We start from the raw sequence: 13,324 nt of genomic DNA, 5'->3' as shown, positions 1-13,324 counted from the left end.
AGAGTATTTCATAGGTTGAAATAGGGTTGTGCATAATTTGGTAAATACCGAATTACCGTACCGAAACCAAAAATTTTGGTATCCGGTATGGTATTTGGTTTAAGTTTAAAAAAAAATGGTATTAGGTATGGTATTTTAAAATGAAATACCGAAATACCGATACCGTACCTAAATATATATTATATTACACAATACACATATTATTAATTATAACATAAATATAAAAATCTTTTTTTTTTATTCTCTAAGTTCATCAATTAACTCTAAGCAAGTAACAAGACATTTCTAATGATCAAATCTATTCTTTTATGTATAATTTTCTCTCTCTAGGTTGATATTTGCTAATTTTGGACAAAACTTTTGTCAACAAATATTTTTAGTTTTGTACATTTGAATACTTTAATTTAGAATATTACAGTCTATGACTCTATGCACTAGTTAGTATTCAAATCGAATAAACCGAAACCGAAAGGAGAAAAACTGAACCATACCGAATTTAATTAGGTACGATATTGGTATTGCATTTTAAGAAATCGAATACCGAAAATCTCGAACTGAAATGTCTAAATACCGTACCGTACAGACCGACGAACACCCTTAGGTTGAAATATCCTATTAAATTAGCTATCTCAACTTCTGTATTGAAATTAAGAGAAACATAAATGGTCATTTGGTTGGAAAATAAGTTATCATATGATTAATTATCCAATGATTAGTTATCTTAGGATTAATTATCCCACCTTTCTATAGAGATTAAAAAAATACTCCAATCCCATAATAATTGATCACATGATTATTTATATATTTTATCTCAACATAACATAGGATAAATTCTTTACAAATTTAATCGCAAAAGTAATTATCCCTTTATAAAAATCAAGTTAATCCCAAAGTGAAGCTATAAAATGACTCAAAAAGCAACCACATCATTAAAAGAAGAGAAAGGAAGAGACTTTTGCTTTCGTATTTGCCTACACCACGTGAACCCCTCGATGAGTGATTGAGCAGAAAAACAAGCTACGTAAGTGTTGAGCTCAGTCTCACACGAGCCATTAGGTCCACAATGGCTCACCACTTGATTAAAGGATGGATCATAAATTTACACCAATGAGTAGCAATCACTTCCATTTTTTTATAAGGTTTATTTCCATTGGTGTTCTATATCTCTGTTGAGATTCAGTGACCGACGGCGTTAAAGTTTTTACTAAGAGGGAAAAACGGTCAAAATATGAAGAAGTAAACTTATAAAGAAACCAAAGAGTATTAATATATAGTATATATTCATAAGAAAATAATTTTACGTAGTCACACAGTGTAATTTTCTGATAAAGGGATGTCAGTTGACACTGCTTTAGTACATATGGCTCCGCCACTGTTAGGATCCTGACTAATTCAGATTCGTACTACTAGAGCCGCCAAAATAGGCTTAGTCCGTGAGGCCAGCCCAACCCAACTTGCTATTTGGATAAAATTGAGATTTTTTTAGCCCATTTAAAACTGAGACTTATAAGTCCGACCCAAGTCAGCCCGCTGACCCTTGAGGCTGGACCTGGGCCAAAAACTAACTAAATTCAAATTTAAATATTTAATATTTAGAAAAAGTAAGAGCTAAAAAACTATTAATTATAATCCTCATTACCCAACCTTAGATTGCTCATTTACCCTTTCATATCAACTAGAATTTAGATTTTTGATATGCATGCAGTATGACAAGATTGGTTTTTCTTTTGCTTAGTTAACATAGAACTAGAAAAGTTTTAAGTGACCAATTATAATTATTTTTAAAATAAAATATTACTTTAAGTGGCAAATGATTAGTTTGGTTACTTTAGTATATTATTAATAATTAAACTGCTCTTCAATATAGAAAAATATCAAATTTTAATACCCAAAGAAAATTGACAACACTGGCAAATTTTACGAAGTTTAAAATTTTTATGGATTATAATGATGAAATCATCAAATGATGTTAAACCTAAATTAAAAAATCTCAACATATAAATTTATTGAAACAATCCCTGAACCCTAGGAAAGTGAAAGAAATGTATTAGAAAAATATTCATTGTGATATTAAAAAAGAAGAGTTAGAGATATAAAAAATTTATATTTTAATTACGAGATTCCTTTTTAAATATCAGGATTCATGTATGCTCTAATCAAACAGAAGTCGTTCATATGATAAGAGACTTTGCCACAAAGAAACATTTAAAAATTTAAAGAGAAAAATTTTCTAAAAAAATTAAAGGGCAGACCCGTCCTAACCCGCGACCCTCTTAGGGCTGGCCATTTTAAAGCCCATTTAGATGGCGAGCCCGCCCACCCTCCCTAGCACACCAAATTTAAAAGCCCGTGAGGCTTGAGCTGGGCCGACCCGTTTTGACGCCGAAATTGTAGCATTGTATCTGTGTCTTTTTTGTAGATTAACAACAATTCATTGTGAATTGTCCCCATGGATCAATTTTCTGTGCTGTAATTAAAAAATAGCCACTAAAAATTGAAACTTCCTGACAATATTTTAAAATTTTACTGGTAAAATTGAAATTCCATGGTGACTGATATTCAATTACAGTGTGTATAAAGTGGCTATTTGTGAAATTTCCCTAGCTGTACTTGATCAAGCCCATTGGTCCAGGAGCACAGCCCAATCTGACAGAAACCTTAGACCACTGAATTTCACATGCATAGCACGCTCCTAAAGGCAGAAGCGTATCCAAATTTAATATTCACATATAAAACAAATAATTTTTAATCTATATACACAATATAAGTTTTTATATACAAAATATAATTTTTCGATAAAGGGTATTCGGTTGATCATCCTTTAATGTATGTGGCTACGCCATTGATATAGTAGTAAGTACTCATTCATTTTTAACCAGAGTTCTGAGGTTCGAGACATAAGTATAAGATCATCTTTATTAAAAAGTACTATCTCCGTTTCAGTTTATATGAACCTATTTCTTTTTTGGTCCGTTCAAAAAAGAATGACCCTTTTCTAAATTTGAAAATAATTTTGCTTAAATTTATAATTTTATCATTAATGAGAAACTTTTATAATCAAACAAATACTTTGTGTTCCTTTTTGAATTGTTTAGGATCATAAATTTTAAAAGTTTTCATTTATTTTTTAAATTCTGTACCTACTTAAATAGATTTACGTAAATTGAAACAGAGGAATCAATGTATATTTCAACGTGAGCACGACTTTAGTCGGAAACCGTGTGTAAAACCAATAAATAAAAAAAGTTTTGCGCAACACGCGATTTCACGTGCGCGATTACTGTTCAAACGCATGCGCGAGTTGTTTCTTTTGACTAAAAAGTGTGTCGTTAATTGATTGACAATGGACTAAAAAGATCTGACGGTGATCATCATACAAAAAAGTGTTGCACGTTATCGTAGCCGTTGATAGGCAGGGACAACTCCCGAGAGAGATTGAATGTCCTATTTTGTTGGTTGAAAGTTGAAACATGGGAAGTCCGACAATTAGATGACATGTCGGGTAGTAGGGTAAGATACGCTGAAAATAATAGGGGCTAATCAGTTTTTGGAATTATAATTGAAAAATAATTATCATTTATAAAGTTATTGAAAAATAGTCATTATTTTACTATAATACGTAAAGTTTTAGCATAATATACTGGAGATTGATACACTTGTGTATGAACTTTCATCATATTATGCTGGAAGTCCAACACACAAACATAATATACTGTAGATTGGAGCACATATCTATGAACTTTCATATATTATGTTGGACCAATATATTATGCTGGAATATTTTCCGGATTTTGAATAGTATTTTCGTTCATATTTATCTTTTAATGAAAAGTAGCTAATTTTTTATTATTTTTAAAATTATGACTATTTTTCAATTACTACTTGCAAATCTGGCTATTTTTAAATTTATCTTAAGATACAAGGGAGACGATGAAGAATAAAATAGATGAGAGGAAAAAATATTTTTATTTTTACTAACTGAGTGTTGAGTTAGTAATCTATCCTAAGAAAATGACATTTTTTATATTAAAAAAAATTCAGTTTAATTTTTAATTTATCCTAAACAAAATGCTTTTATAGCAAAAGATATCTCATTACATATTTAAAAATATAAGTTTCAAAAATATTTTTTAAATTTCGTCTTTAGTGAAACATCAACAATTCAATTGAAATAGAGATAGAAATTTATAAGTTTGGCTATAGATGATAGCATATAAGTTACTATTTTTATCATTATATTTATTAATATGCATTTATCATATTACAACATTTTTTTGGGACTAAAAATATGCTTGATGGGGTAAGCCAGACAGGGAACAGCTCATGCCACGTGGATAATGATGAGCTGGAGGGCATTTGTTGACACGTGTAAGAAAGTGGCTTGTGGGACCACGAGAAAGGGACATGGGCCTTTTTGTGATGATGTTTTACACGAGATGGGCTGAGGAGGTTTTTCCATTTTCCAAATTTGCAATTTGCTATTGCCTATTTATGTAGTACAAATGATGTCTACCAAGAATTTATTGGAAGATTTCAAAAGGGGACCAAAGATGAGCTTTTTGTTTGCACAATGGGTGACCACTAACATGTCTTTTGTAGATGATGCATATACATATTAAAAAAGAAAAACAGCTCACTCGGCGTTAATAATATAAGCTCCTCTTTTTGTGTAGCTTTAGGGTAAGACAACCTGCTTTACAAAATATTTCGCATTCACGCAAGGGTAGAAAAGCTACACCATAAGAGTGTGATGTAGACAACCTACCTTAATGCTAGCATTAGTAATCATTTTCACGTCTCGAACTCGTGACCTATAGATCACACGGAGATAACTTTACCATTACTCCAAAGTTTTTCTTCAGTCTGGTGCTATTAATGAGAATTATTTATATATTTAACTTCCGGGAAAATATGTTCTTCTATCTTCTGATTAGGAAAGTGACACATACTAAATGGTAGCAGGTGTTTATTAAAAATATAGGACTTTACTAAGTGGTAATACGATGTATAGACCTTGACACTTGTGCTGGAACGTTAAAAGGAAAAATCTCTTTACCATTTTGCAGCCATTTTCTCAAAATTTGACAAACCAACAAACCTCTTGAATTATTTTTGAAGAAAATAGAAAGGAATCAAATAATTTAAAGCAAAGAATTCACTTTGAAAAGTTTAAGGCCTTGCCAATTAATTTGCAAAAATAGTGAAACTTCTTATGGAATAAGGATAAAGACTCAAGAGGCTATTCGAAGTTAAACAAAAGCACGTGTTATTGGGCTGGGCCCTGTCTGATTTGAAAAAGTAAACCTAGGGAGCTGCTAGGGTCCATTGGCCCCATGCCATTACCAATGTTCCTATCATTTGCATAATGAAAAAGAAAAGAGAATTAAATCGTAAGCAAACAAATGATTTTTTATAAGTTTTAGCAAATAATGTACTAAATTCAAAAGCAAAACATGTTTTAAGTCATCGAACAAATTTTTAATGAAAAATACTTACTCACACTTGACGCACATACTAAAACAAACAAGTGAATGACATGCATCTTCTTCATAGAATTTATCACTAACCACGGTTAACTAATATGTGACTTTAGTTTATTACTCAATTATGGTAAATTAATATAGGTTGTACTTGCATTGTTTCTATATTTTGACTTTGTCATGATCAATCCCTCATTAGGGACTAACTTTCGAGTAAAACAAAGTTTAAGAGGCATCATAAACAAGCAAGTGTTTTATCTCTAAAAGTAGCATTGAAAAAATGCTCCTTTTATGGGCACAAATAAATCACGTTGACTGAATCATATTAAATATTTATATTTTTTTGGTATATTTTTTTTTTTGTTATCTGATTTATCTGTCATTTAAGATCTATTTTGTTAGCTTGCGCACTGACACCCGATTATTTCGATATTAATATTAACGGGCCGCCTTATGCGATGAGATTTTGTCCATGGATATTGAATGGTTAAATAAAATAAAATATAAAAAACCACAAATTATTCTTTTATATGTAAAGCAGTAGATAGCGAGAGATGTCCATTTTAAACAGTCTACACAGGTGATATTTCCAACTTGTTCTACTTACTATATATTAAAAGAGCAAAGGAAAAGGACAATCTTGAGACTTGCTGCTGCAGTGCACTGCAGAGTCTTCATAGGCAGCTAAATTCAGCTCAAATTTCTCTGTATCCAAATCCCAAAGTTATCTTTCTTTTTCAATAAAATTCATGTCACCTCTGTCTATAAAGTGAAACAAAACAGCCCCTCATGTTTTTTCTCCTTACCCTTAATGTCTTGAGTCTAGTGTCAGTAATACTTTGTTCCTTTTATAATGGTGTCAAATTCTTGAAAAGCTCATAAAAAACTACCATAACTATCTTCCCAAGTTCTCATATTTTGTTAGTTTCTTGAAAAAAGAATAGTAAAAAAGACATGATTTTGTTTCTTGGTTTGGTAACTATAATGGTGTCAAATTCTTGATAAGCTTACAAGTTCTCATATCCCAAGTTCTTGAATTTTTGTAGGTTGGGTTTTTACTCTTTTAGTGCTTGGTTTTTACTCTACCATAGTTGTCTTACCAAGTTCTCGTATTTTGTAAGTTTCTTGAAAAAAAGAAGAGCAAAAAACACATGATTTTGATTGGTTTTTAAGCATTTTCAGTTAATGTTTTTGTAATTATGATGGTGTCAAAATCTTTAAAAGCTCATATAATTACCAAAACTGTCTTCCCAAGTTCTCATATTTTGTAAGTTTCTTAAAAAAAGAAGAGTAAATTTACACATGATTTTGATGGGTTTTTGACAGTTTTTAGTTCTTGTTTTGGTAATTATAGTGGTGGTCAAAATCTTGAAAAGGTCATAAAACTAACATTACTGTCTTCCCAAGTTCTCATATTTTGTAAGTTTCTTAAAAAAGAAGAGTAAAAAAGCCATGATTTTGGTTGGTTTTTGACCATTTTAGTTCTTGGTTTCAATATCTTGAAAATGTCATATAACTAACATAACTATATTCCCAAGTTCTTGAAATTTGTAGCTTTCTTGAAAATAGAACTATAGAAGAGTGAAAAAAGACATGATTTTGGTTGGTTTTTGACATTGTTTAGTTCTTGATTTTTTGGTAAAATTATGGGAGAAGAAGAGGGGTGGGGTTGGCCACCTACACCAAGTGGATCACCAATGTACATAACAAAAGATGATCATTGGACTCATTTTGATAACTCTGTTAATGCTGTTTCCTTTGGATTTGTTGCCACTGCCATTCTCATCTCTATGTTTCTTGTCATGGCTATTTTTGAGAGGTTTCTCAGACCCAACTCGCCGGCTTTGTCGCCGTCCGGTAGCCGGAATCTTGGTGACATTGAGTCCCAAATTGGTTTCAATGGAAAACTTGGTTATCCAACACAAAAAGTAAGTGTTTTTTGCTGGAATTTTACTTACAGTAAAATGTTTTGTTCTAATTGCATTGTAGCTGCTGGTAATTGTTCTAATTGCATCTCCTATTTAGGAATTAGTGAGTGTCCTTGATTTCATTTTTTTGGGGCAAAAATATCCAGAGTTGTCTTTTAAGTTAAAGACTTTTACAGCCCAAAGAATTTTTTTTTCAAAAGTACTTTTATCAAAAGTAGTGAGAAACAATTTGTGTTTGGCTAATTAATTTAAAAAATAGTTCTGTGCAGCAATTAGTATTTGGTCAAGTTTTTGTGTATTTTTCTCAAAATTATTTTTCAAAAAGTTAGCTTTTTCAGAGAAGCTACTTTTTTATGCTTATGCAAAATTGCTCCAGCTTATTGGAGAAGCTTGGCCAAACATGCTATTAGTTTAAAATTTTAGGATAAAATAAGTACCGACTAATATCTTACTAGCATCTCTGAGGCCGGTTCGGGCTACAATGACTATCCGTACACTTGGCCCCAAGTTTTGCTTTCTTAACAATGTTTATGAGGCCGGTTCTTTGTGTCCTTGTGTTTGATGGGCTTTAAACACATTTGGCTGGTCGATCGAAAATCATTATAACCGCTAACCAAATATATAAAAAACATATACAGATTATGTATTAAGTTGCATATGACTTCCCTCGAGAATCAAGATTGTGTACACAAAAGAACACTTCTATTATTTCGGCCAAAATTAATATGATCTAGTACTTTATGCAGTACCTGTTGATTTTGGTGTATTGGAGCATAGCCCCCATATATGTACATGACTTCCATAATTCCATTAAGGTCCATCACCACTTATCTTAATGAGATGGAATGCCAGCCTTGTAGAAACTTTGTGTTTATTGTTTAGGGATCGTTTGGTAGAGTGTATAAGAATAATATTTAATAATGTTTATTAGTAATGCTGGGAGATGTTGGGATTTGTTATGCGCGGATTATTTCTTATCGACAGTTTGATTTCGTGTATTAAAGGTTTTGAAAGAGGAGTTCTGTCTTTATACATGCTTATCCATGTATTAAAAACCACGTTATTGCTAATGTCATGGTTTGCTATGTATAAGAATAGTACTGAATAAAGTGTATAACTAATATAAATATTGGTTATACAAAGGAAAATCACTACCAAACGAGGGATTAATAATACCAAAGTTAATACATGTATTATTCTCTCTAATACATCCTATCAAACGGCCCCTTATAGTATTATAACTCCTTTCCAGCTCAAATTACATGTATTATACACGACTAGCTTCCGTATTGTGGCATAAGTAGTATTTTCTTAATGTTGGTGTCCAGATCAACTTACATGCATCTAGACTATTTCACTAGTTACCTGCTATTTTCCACCAATACAAATAACACACCAAAAAGACCGTGGGATAAAGAAGGTTCAAATTGCAATAGAGACAAAAATATTAGGCGATATCTTTACATTTGCCTAAAGATTGGTGAACAAAATTACTCGTTACCATTGTTTAGGTCCTTTCCTGGTTATTTATTATTACATGTTGTGTCATTTGCTCCTATTGTTTTGTTGTTGCCACTGTTTGTTAGTTTATTTTCACTGTTCCTTGAGTTGAAGGTCTTTCGAAAACAACCTTTCTACCTTCACAACGTAAGGGTAATATCTACGTACACATTACCCTCTTCATACCCCACATGTGAAATTGCACTGGGTTTGTTGTTGTTGTACCATTGTTTAGGTCCTATGTTTTTCGGAGGCTTTTAAATCCATTTTAGTAAAAATTTATAGAGTATCTGATAGTTTTGTTTTAATTTTTATTTTGTATAATGTTTGCTGAAATTATACGAAGAAAACATGGTTAGTGAGATTTTATATAACCGATCCCAACTTATTTAGAACTGAGACGTTTTTGTAACTTCTTTAGTGTCTTGAGCTATATGATTTATCCAAAAAGAGGGGGAAAAGGAAAATGTCTTCAGTCATATGACATTACCAATTCTAAAGAGATGTTTCTAATTAGTTCCTTATGACAATTATTTTGAAGGGGGCATGCTTTATTTTTTAAAATCCTGCTCAATGATATAGATATTATACAATTACTTCACCTTTTGTTGGATAGGGAAGTAATGTTCATGTGCTGGTAAACATTGATAGTTGCTGCCCATACTCATAATATTAAGTCTTTGCCCTGGACTTCCACCTTTTAAACACTATATAAAAGGAGAAATATTTTAGATAGTTAGATATGTACTAAAACATATGACAATGGAATACAAAACTAGTTACTTTACAGGTTGCTAATTGCACTATATATATATATATATATAAATATAAATTTGCACTTGAGTTGATGCAACGTGCAAAATTTATTTAACTAGCTATAACATGTTATGATTTTGCTCTCAGGTATCAACAAATGCCCGAGAAGTATCAGTGTTGATGCCAGGGGAAGACATCCCTACTTTTATAGCTAATCCTGCTCCTGTACCCTGTCCTCCCGAACGCGATCCATGGCCTCCCCATCAACAGAATTCCTTGCCCGGTTTCTTGAACTCCGACTCAAATGCATAGTCCTAGCTCAATCTGAACTCCAACTCAAATGCCAAATTGATGAATCACAAAATTATTAGGAGTTCTTCGTGTGGCTTTTTTGTCCCTCCTCTTGGCTCCTTAAATTATGTACATACCATTTAGACATTGAATTCTTAGCTCAGCTCGTGGCCTCTATCTTCAGAACGGTTCGCCTGACTACTATAAATGAATATTACGTTATTAATAGAGTAAGTTGTTCTTTAAGCTGTGCTTATATTTTTTATTATTTTAAAAAAAATTCAATCCAAATCTTTGGGATGGAAATAGCACGAGAAGTTTTCGCTTTTTCTTAACTTTGTTGCCATTATCTTCCAGATTTTCCAAATTGATGCCATCGCTGTCATTGGTATGTTCAAAGGTTGAATTTAGGACTTTAATTTGCATTTGGGCATAGTCTTGCGTGAGTTTAGAAGTTGGAAAAATAGCCTGATAAATTAAATCTAGACATAAGATTCTGAGGCGTGAAAATTCACTCTTCTTAAATTACACGTACTCTAAGGGCATCTCAACGTTTGGTCTTCAACGCCGCCCATTTTTGGTTGCAAAATGGGGATCAATAGTGTCATCTCTTCATTGCTGTTCTATATTACTTTATTATTATTTTTATTATTTAACTCTTTTAATTTATCTCTTTATGGGAGCATACTAGAGATGGAAGTTGAATATTTATGTAGTATTTAATCTGAATTTTACCATAACTTAATATGTATTTAATTATCTTGTATCTCAAAGATTTCACTTTTATTTGAATTATTCGTTAATATATATATAATCTATAATATTTGCTTACAAATTATATTATTTAAAAATTTATAGTATAAAATAATTTTATATTAAATAGTCATATAAGAAATGAATATAAATTATATTTGATAAATATGTAAAAAAGAAAAAAGATAGAATCTTTAATAGAAATAAGAAAATAAAATTTAAATAAAAGATAATAATATAATATTGAAGAGAGAAAAGAATATAAAATAAAATATTCTTTTTTGGAGTAAAAAATAGAGTAATGGTTGGATTAAATTTACTCCATTTTGGTGGAGAAAATGGAGGCAAGGGTTGGAGATGACCTAAGTTGATAAAAATACATGCAAGTCTCTTCAGGTGATTATCAATTTTTCATAGATATTACAAACTTTCTAACCCGAATTCTTGACCTTCGCTCAAAAGCGGACCCAGGATTTAAGCATAACGGGAGCACTATTGTCTTTAGTATGCCAATTACCAACGATAAAGTTCAGGGACAACTCTTTGAAATGACTATGATAATTTATAATCAAAATAAAAACATCAATATTATCGAATACCATTAACTTGATACTAATATAACAAAAATACACTGTCCACTCATAGTTGAATTCGACGCGCTTTCATATTTTGAAAACTGTCAATAATAACATCATTGCTTATATTTACAAATACTTCCTTCTCAAAGTAACAAACTAAATAATAATTTAAAAATGCATCACTAATACTACTACGCAATTCATCTTTGATGTACTTCATGGATGAGAATGCTCTTTGTACCGTTGCAATTGCGACAGGTAAAATTAAAGTCTACTTCACAAGCAAATAAAAAAGTGAATAAGTCTCCATAAGATTTGCCTCAACCAATGCTTTTGCCAAATCACCAATTCATTCCAAATCAGAGAACCTAGGGTCACTATGTTGCATGTGCCATATGAAAGTGTCAAGTTGTCGACTAAGATCTCGAAGCTTCAATTCACCAAACTAATCGGGATAATACTTGACCAATGTCATTATTCTTTCCTTATCAAAATTAGCAAATGCGTTAGCCGGATTCAAGCTAGCCATACCAAGAAGCAAGTTACTACTCACAATATCAAAACGACTATTAAGCTCCAGAAGTTGCAAATCAATCACAACATAAAAAAGGTCAACACGTAAGTGATGTAAATAAGTAACACTAGAAGACCTGCGATTCGACTTTTCAGGAATATAGAATTCTTCCATCTTGGGCACCGAAATTTCATGTTTTGTACAAAATAAAGATACTTCATCCATCAATGATTCCCATCCTTCATCTCTCATTCCTTGCAACCTTTCCTTTGTGAAGAAATACCATCGCATTGATAATATCTTGCTCTTTCGTCTGGAAAGTTTTGCTCAACTCGTTTGACATTATCAAAACTTTCAACATTAAGTGAAACAAGAAAATAAATTCAAATGCTTTAATTTTACCCAAAAGTGCTTCTGCTTGCAGCCTATCATTAACATCACCTTCACATTCAATCACCCCAAGCACATGAACAATAGAAGAAAATAAAATAACAAAGTTATCCAATGTTTTACAATGTGATCCCCAACGAATGTCACCTGGCCTTTGAAGCCCTCGCTCTTGATTTAATCCTTTCCCACTTTGAACTTCACCACTCTCTAGCAATTGCTCAAACAATTCTGTTTGACATTTTCAAAGTTGATCTCTGCGCTTAAAAGAAACTCCAATTACATTCAACACATTAGTAACTATAGCAAAGAAAGTTTCTTATGAAGTAACTATAGCAACACATTTGTAACTATAGCAAAATCGTTCACGTTTTAGACCGAAAGTATTGATTTATGTTCCCAAAACTAATAAAAGTGTACAAATTGCAGGAATATTGAAAATTTAGGCTCTTATGTATAAATCCGACTAAAAAAGGAGTGTTCCGACTCACAAGGCAAGAAGGGGCACAACACACGAAAAGTGCGGTCCGCAAAAGCAAGTGCGGACCGCAGAATTTCATCTGCGGTCGCAAAACTGATGGAGAAGCCCAGCAGTACTTGAAGTAGAAGTTCGTACCGCACACGATTTGTGCGGCCGCAGATCATGGTCCACATTGACAAGAATTCAAAAAGTTCACAAAGTGTGCAAATGACCAAGACTAAAGCCTTGCCTGAAGTGCGGACCGCTGCAGAATCTAGTCCGCTAATCTTGTTCTCCGAGTTCAAGTATTAACGACAATTAGATTTTGGTCAGCAATAATTATTCGTTAGTGGCAAATAGAGGTAATGACCACTAAAACTAAAAATTTGAAAGAAGTCTTTCCCTCAAATTCCCTAAATTTTCAAATCCCTTCGTTCTAAGCTCTAAGAATTGCTTCATTCCTTCCATCATCGCCGGTCCTTCGTGTTTCGGTGCCTTCTCTTAGAATTCCTCAATGACATATCACCTTCCATTTTTATTACTATGACAATTGTCTTCATGTAGTGTTCGTACTTATTCTCTTCTTTGTAATTTCTATGCATCTCAAAAGACACCTTTAGGCAAAACCCTAATTTCCTTAGCAAAGCTTTTCCGTCCATAACCAAATTTGATGACAT

The 13,324-nt window shown here is 32.2% G+C and overlaps 2 protein-coding genes across 2 annotated transcripts; one reads left to right on the top strand and one right to left on the bottom strand.

Moving 5' to 3' along the window:
• Positions 1–6,186: 6,186 nt before the first annotated feature.
• Positions 6,187–10,028, top strand: LOC104115594 (uncharacterized protein At5g65660). The gene is made up of 2 exons (XM_009626264.4): positions 6,187–7,408; positions 9,812–10,028. Exons 1-2 carry the CDS (start codon positions 7,127–7,129, stop codon positions 9,974–9,976), a joined length of 447 nt encoding a protein of 148 aa, XP_009624559.1. The 5' UTR covers positions 6,187–7,126; the 3' UTR covers positions 9,977–10,028.
• A 2,013-nt stretch (positions 10,029–12,041) lies between these two features.
• LOC138899292 (uncharacterized) lies at positions 12,042–13,324 on the bottom strand. The gene is made up of 2 exons (XM_070185446.1): positions 13,174–13,324; positions 12,042–12,418 (listed from the first exon to the last, which is right to left on the bottom strand). The coding sequence occupies exons 1-2, from the start codon at positions 13,322–13,324 to the stop codon at positions 12,042–12,044; spliced, it is 528 nt and encodes a 175-aa protein (XP_070041547.1).

The sequence above is a fragment of the Nicotiana tomentosiformis genome, chromosome 9 (genome assembly GCF_000390325.3).
Source record: "Nicotiana tomentosiformis chromosome 9, ASM39032v3, whole genome shotgun sequence".
NCBI lineage: Eukaryota > Viridiplantae > Streptophyta > Magnoliopsida > Solanales > Solanaceae > Nicotiana > Nicotiana tomentosiformis.
Note: the sequence above shows the minus strand (reverse complement) of the source record. Positions and strands in the feature narration are given on the sequence as shown.